General features: G+C 38.0%; 1 protein-coding gene across 11 annotated transcripts in view; it reads left to right on the forward strand.

Annotated features, from left to right (window-relative positions):
• The window catches only part of STK33 (serine/threonine kinase 33), a 130,714-nt gene that overhangs the window by 108,290 nt on the left and 14,783 nt on the right, over positions 1-7,641 (forward strand). For 10 of the 11 annotated variants that reach the window (XM_081798638.1, XM_081798640.1, XM_081798636.1 and 7 more), the window contains one exon: positions 4,366-4,572. The exons of the other annotated variant lie outside the window; for it this stretch is intronic. In XM_081798638.1, coding sequence (XP_081654764.1) covers positions 4,366-4,572 — 207 coding nt within the window. The remainder of the gene's footprint in view (positions 1-4,365; positions 4,573-7,641) is intronic. 11 annotated transcript variants of the gene reach the window in all.

Below are 7,641 nucleotides of genomic sequence, written 5' to 3' on the forward strand. Positions count from 1 at the left end.
CAAACTTAAAGTTACGTCCATCTATTAAGTGAAGACTGGCATCTCATTGTTTTGATTTGGGTTTTGTTAATTTTGTGAAGTTGAGCAGCCTTTTATGTTTTTTTTATAAAGTGATTATTCCATTTTCCTATTGAAAAAAATTTTATTCCTAGGTGTCAACTATACTCAAGTAAAAAAAAAAAAAAAAAAAAAACCTTAGGAATATTACAAAATAAAGAGTTCTGGCTATTTACAAAAAGTGGGAATGATGACCAGAAGCTAAAGACCTAGAATGTTTCCTTTTAGCTTTGCCATTTTTTAAAAAAGATTTTATTTATTTATTTGACAAAGAGAAAGAGCGAGCGAGAGAAAGCACAAGCAGGGGGAAAGGGAGAGGGAAAAGCAGGCTCCCCGCTGAGCAGGGAGCCCACATGGGACTCAGTCCCAGGACTCCCGGGATCATGACCTGAGCCAAAGGCAGATGCTTAACCAGCTGAGCCACCCAGGTGCCCCTAGCTTTGCTAATTTTATGTTTCATACCACCTCACCCCAGCTCATAAATATCATTCGTTCATTTATTCATTCACTCAAAACTACTCATTAAATACTTACTGTTTATAAAATACTGATAGTCACAGTCCTTGAACAGGCGAAGTATGTTAGATAGGGACATATGTTTAGATCTCCAATTTTGGTTTCCACTTAATACTAAGATATTAAATCAAATCTTAGTTTTTGCCAATGCTTCTTCTCCATGAGTATTCATTTTTCCATTTTTCAAAATAAAATAGTCTCAACCCTCTGTTAGTTAACCAAGTAGAAGTTTAGTAACCAGAATGTTGGTGTTCTACTTTTGAAAGCCTCAGATTATTGACGTGTTACTGCTGCCTTCTTGCCATTTACTACTTCACAGTTGATAAGTTCAGTATCTGACTCTGATTACAACCAGTAAAAGGAATTCAGAGGTTAGTGTCCTGATAGTGAAATGACATACACTTTACAGTGTCTGCCCTAATAATTCTGCCCATTTTTGTTTGTTGGTTGGTTCATTTGTAATTTCTGTTGAACCTAGAAGGCTCATGACACAGAGCCCTGGCCCACTTATTCATTTGATACAAGTCCTCCTCCAGCTGCTAGCAAGCAAGAAGGGAGTAGTCTAGTAAGTTATTGACTGGACTTTAGACTTTGTGCCCTGTTTGATATCACACATGAATGTAGGAAGCAAAGAGTTAAAGATTTCCAAATAGTAGGGTGTTTCTGAGGGGATAATGTCCTATTCTGAATCCTTTCTCTTCTTCACAATCTCTGTGGAATGAGAAATAGGGTCATTTCTTTGAGTACAAAGGCACTCTACTTTAGGCATATAGAGTATCAGTCATCAAGCTCTTACATGTATTATGAGCATTTGAAAGATTGCTAGAGATGCAGATTCAAGATAATACAGGGAATCCTTGCTTTGTATAGTAGCGCAGGACCATAAAAATAACAATGCAGGTTGAAACTGCAAAAGGATCTTAATAATTATTGGGGAAAATTACGATTGTTCCATGCCCTTTAAAAATTTTTGTTAAATAATAAAAACTAACTGTTGGTTCTAATACTTGGAAAATGAAACAAAAGGAAAACTGATTTTTCTTAGTGCATTGTAATTTAAAACATTAGAAATATTAAGAACTGAAGTGTCTTATTTTTTTTCAGAAAAACTTATCAAAATCAATTTAAACAGTGCTTACCTTCTTCTCCTTGTCCTATAACTTACAATACAGAGGGGAGCATCTTTTTTTATACTTCAGTGAGTCCTAATACTATTCTCTAAGTTTGGATCAACTTCCAACATCTTATCCTTTGTGCTTTCAATGTCATGAATTATCTCTGAAAATCCTTTAAATGATACCTTCTTTGCGGGCATCACTTTCTCCAGGGCACCTCTGTCCTTTCTGCACACCACTTTCCTCTCATTTCTGTTCATAAGTTTGCCTTCACCAGGTTCCTTTGGTTGCATATCTAGGTTCTCTCAAACGGTGGCAGTGGCAGTTTCCAAGGTCAGCTACTTCTTCTGTTACTCCATTGACATTTGATTCAGATTTCACTTCCAGCATGATCACTTTTCATCTACTTGATGCACTTTCATCTTAGCTGGCAGATTCCTGGGGAGGCAAGGAGGCAACACGACTGCATACTTTGCTGTCTGTGTGTGAACTGAGGAGCGGATGCCCAGTGTCCCATCACCAACAGACCATGAAAGAAGTGACATGACTCGTCACTGATCACATTGCACATCTGTAATTTACATGGTGATTGTGGCTGGAAGAGCTAGCAGTGAAGTTCGAACTTTATGTAATTACTGATAACATACCACGGTGACTGAAATTTGAACTATGTTATTGGGGGACTGAGATTATTTGTAACTAAGTCATGATGACTGAAATTCATGCATATGAGCACTGTGCAAAGCAAGGACTGACTAAATAAATGGGCTGTCACAGGGTACTACTGGGATAGGATTTCTGTAGTAATTACAGTTTTGTTGGGTATGCTGGTTGTACATTGGCTCACTCTTTTTAAGGGCTTTTTGGAAGTGACTTACAGAATGCAAATGTTTAATTTGCTATTTATATCAGGATAGGCTAAATTATGCTGTGGTAACAAATGACCCCCAAATCTCAGTGGTCTCGATGCCATGGCACAGATTGGCTGGGAGGAGGGGAGGAGGCTTTGTTTTACTTTGTCCTCACTCAGGGACCCAGGCTGAGGGAGGCTCCATCTCTGTGCTTCTATAGTTATGAAGGTAGGGATAAGGAACATGATAAATTACACGCTATCTCTTACAGTTTCCACCCAGAAATGATATATACTATTTCCAATAACATTTCACTGGCCAAAACAAGTCACATAGTCATATCCCAAAAGATATAGAGAACAGAATTCTACAACATGCCTAGAAGAAAGGATATTGTGATTACATGAAAATTAGGGACAAAGGTCAGGATGAAACCAGAAAGTTGTAATAGAGGCTAGATGGATCATAAGGATCAAACAGGGCTATTGGCAGAGCCCTGGAGGTCAGAACTCTTTCAGATGAGCGATCAGAGACTCTACTATTCTAGACAATTCCAACTCTTTTATGGTCTCAAGACTCAGTCTATATTTCATCTGAGTTTAAGTTGACAACATTTTTTAAAGTTCTGGGATGCTTGACAGAGATGACTCTCAAATTGAGCCTTGGAGGAAATGTAGGTTATGGGTTGGCAGAAGGCATGGTAAGGGCATTTTGGGAGTGAATGGGTAGAGGATGCTATGGGTAGATGTAACCAAAAGCAGGATGCTATGAAAGTAGTAAGAATATAGAACTTCTTAAAACAGGATGAAATAGAAGAACCAAGGGGAATTAGTTGCATAATGATCCTCAGTTATTACCGTTCTATACTTAATGTGTGTCTATGTCTTTAACCACAAATATGTTAAACTCTACAAATCCTCAACGGTGTACGCAGATGTCTACCCTTAAAGTGCTCTGTTTCATAGTATTCTGTGTCACTGATGCTTAATGCTTCAATCCACCCACATACCAAATTAACATAGAATCACTTCATAGCTGTGCCCACACTTGTATTTCCCTTTTTAATCTAAATGTGATCTAAACTTGTCTAAACCTTCTCTACTAGTCTGAGTTTCTAGGAGCAAAAATATTTAAAGCATACCTACTCTCTCAGGAGCCATTTGAGACTGCATTCATGTATTTCTTGGCATTAAGTGGAATATTATTTTTGAGAAAAACATTATTAATATAAAACAGTCAATTTTGGTTTGGTATGGTCACATTTGGGTTTAAAGCAGTGTGCTGAATCAGTTATAATCATGGCCACTTTATATTTAAATCTTCCAGTCAACTAAAAAACTTTCAAATCAAACATCTCTCTTCTTGGACACAGTGTTTAACTACTTAATGAGTTTAGCTTTCCTACCTGGAGATTTTGATGTTATATAAGCTTGCCCTTAGTGTTGGGCCCACCAGACTGGGGGCAACTTTTTTCCTTCTTTCTGCTTCCCTGTTAGTTTTCTAAGAGTCGCTCTTTAAGGGGGTCTTCGGATTCCAGGGAATTCCCACATCTAGTGTCCTTTGCATGAGCATGTTGCATTGTTCTTTCAAACCCTAATATTTCCCCCCAAACCCTAACCTGTTGCACATGATCTCAGTCAAGAGGCATGAGCCATATCAGCACAGGGAGGATGCTCCAAAGGGCAACAGAAGTTTTGCTGTTTATTCAGCATTTTGGTTTTTCCAAGTGACTTACTGAATTTAGGAAGATGTATTACTCGAAATTGTAAAAATCTTTTCAATTTTCTAAACTGTTTCTAACACCAAAAATTCATTGTTAATATTAGGGCAATATGCTTTCTTCAGCAAGACCAACCAATGTGTTAGAAATGATGAAGGAATGGAAAAATAACCCAGAAAGTGATGAGGAAAATACAACAGATCAAAAGGACAACTGGTCCATTCAAGAGAAGTTGAAAGATTACCAACCCGGCAGCCCCAGTGGAAATGTCCAGGATATCAGTAGCACCTCAGATGAAGAGGAGGAGAAACAGGTAGGAGGGACCAACAGAACAAGTGGGAAGAACAATTGTTCCATTTCTCCAAACTGTAAAATATTTTCACAACACTTGGAACAACTTTTGCAACTCTGTCTTTTTTTGTTTTTGGTCTGTAAGGAAGGACCTGCATGACAAAGCAAGTAAAGTTCTCATCTCTCTTAATGCTATTGTGATTTAGCAGGGTAGCCTACATGTTTATTCTAAGATCTATGATTATGTCGGGCAGGGGTCTGCAAACTTTTCCCATAAAGGAACAGAGAGTAAATATTTTAGGCTTTGTGGGTCCTAATAGTCTCTGTCACAACTTCTCACCTCTGATGTGACAGTATGAAAATAGGCATAGACAGCAAATGAATGAACATGGCCACGTACCAATGAAACTTTATTTACAAAAACAGAATGGTGTGTGATATTTGGCCCATGGGTCAAAGTTAATAATTTTGTGCTTTACCAGGCTATACAACTTGGAATGATTTTATGTATTATCTAGGAAAAGATTTTTTACATTATCCAATTACTTGTTTCCAATTTTATGATAACTAAAACTATTTATATAGGTTTATCATTTTGCCTTATTAGATCTAAAAGAGCTTTATTCTTTTTGGTGAATATAATTCAGTAACATTTGATTAATTCCAGACAGGGTTCTACTAACCAGATATCCTAGCAATTTACCCAAACTGTTTTTTCTTTTGTTTCTATGTTTATGGAAAAATTTTCCGTAGGTTTGTTCTCTTGAATATCTTGAAATATCTCAAGATATTTCTTTTTTTTTTTAAGATTTTATTTGTTTATTTGACAGAGAGAGAGACAGTGAAAGGGGGAACACAAGCAGGGGAAGTGGGAGAGGGAGAAGCAGGCTCCCTGCTGAGCAGGGAGCCTGATGTGGGGCTCGATCCCAGGACCCTGGGATCATGACCTGAGCCGAAGGCAGACGCTTAACAACTGAGCCACCCAGGCACCCCATCTCAAGATATTCCTTATCTTGAAATCTAGTGAACATATTTGAATTCTTTTTTAATCATTTAGTGTCCTGCCAGTGGGGGCTGTGTTCACCTCAGGGCAGCCCTGACCCCGTGAGGAGCTGTTACTTTCTGGCTCTCTGAGGCGTAGCGTAGGCAGAGTGCTGCTCAGGCCTGAGAGGGTCGGTTCTGAGCTGCGCCCAGGAAGGTGCTTTGCTGCCTGCCCCTCCCATGCTAACAAGGCCATCAGAAACCTGCAGAAAGAGACTTGGTAGAGTGATCTACTGGTTGATTTTGACTTACTGGTTGAGAACTTCTTCATCTACTTGATAGCAAATGTCTAGATAATAAGTTTAACATTTAATGACTCAGCTATTTTGAAATAATCATATTTTTACCATAATATAAACGTAAGTATGTTGCATTCCCTTCATCCTCTCTGGTCTGTTAACAACTCCTGAAATGCTTAGCAGCTGTGTATATTTTATATTGTTAAAAATAATACCCTAAAAACTCATGTGCATTCCTTATTGAAGACAGTTTGAAGATTTTTCTATTAGCTGACTTGGCATTTTATACATACATATTCATATGCACACACACACATACATAGACCTTCTCACATGTATACACATGTACCACATACATATATACAGTTGATCCTTGAGTTACGGGGTGGGGTTAGGGGCGCTGACCCCCATGCAGTTGACAATTTGCATAGAACTCTTGACTCCCCCAAAACTTAACTACTAATAGCCTATTGTTGATTGAAACCTTTCCAATAACATTAGTGGCCTATTAACACATATTTTATATGTTATATGTATTATATACTGTATTCTCACAATAAATTAGGCTAGAGAAAAGAAAATGTTATTAAGAAAACCATAAGGAAAAGACATTTACAGTACTATGCTCTACTTATCCAAAAAGATCCGTGTATAAGTGGACCCACACAGTTCAAATCCCTGTTGTTCAAGGGTCAGCTGTACATATAGTCACACTCAGATGTGTGTGTTACAATAATATACACACGTGCATCTACAGATACACACATATACAAACACAAATACACATACACCACATAAATCCACATTATCTTTTGTATTTCGTAGTCTTGGATTGTATCTGTGTTTGTCACTGAATCCGACATAAAATATCCTTGTGAACCAAATATTTGGTTGGTTGTCTTCTGTCTCCTTTTCCATGGCTCTGTCACACCTCTCCCCTCCCTTCCCCCACCCCTGCAAGTCATAGAGTGATGGGACTTGCTCTGTTGTTCTCAGCTACTACTTCCAACTAGGGAACAGAAGAGTTGGAATTTGAGGTGATTATGGATGCTAGAACTATAACCAGTGGTATAAATTTTATACCAGGTAGATGGAAATTTTAAGAACATAGATCAGCAGGAAGAACTTTTCTACAGTCAGAGCTCACCTGCAATAAAACGGGCTGGTCCATGGATAGTAAACCCCACGTCCCAGTTAGTAGAAGTATTCATGCAGACTCTGGAAAGCTACTTGTCAAAACTGCTGTAGCAGGGATTCCTGCAAGATGGGTAGGAGTTTGCCCTGGATGTCCTCTAAGGAACTTTCCCATGCTTAGGTTTTGGCTGTGATGTCTTGGGAGGAATACATCACCTTGTGTGGGAGTTTTTCTGAAAAGTGTTACCCCTTAAAAGAAAGACTTCTTATACATTTAACATATTAAGTTCTTTCATGGGTTTTTATGAATAAGCATATTAAGTTCTTTCACGGGTTTTTATGAATAAGCACGGTACTTTGTTAATTATATTGAAGCTGAGCTTGTGCTAAGAAATTACTTCTTTTCTTTCGAATCTTCATTAGCAACAGTAAATAGTGGAGTATAAAGTTCTCAAGTGATAACTGAAAATAGAGCTTGCCATTTACTCTTTTTTTTTTAACTCTGATTTTTTTTATTTTTTGAGTTGTTGCACAAAGACACTTTTTAATTGTTATGTTAATCACCATACATTACATCATTAGTTTTTGATGTAGTGTTCCATGATTCATTGTTTGTGCATAACACCCAGTGCTCCATGCAGAACGTGCCCTCCTCAATACCCATCACCAGGCTAACC

This window comes from Leptonychotes weddellii, chromosome 11 (genome assembly GCF_054177405.1).
Source record: "Leptonychotes weddellii isolate Sample4059 chromosome 11, ASM5417740v2, whole genome shotgun sequence".
Taxonomy (NCBI): Eukaryota; Metazoa; Chordata; class Mammalia; order Carnivora; family Phocidae; genus Leptonychotes; species Leptonychotes weddellii.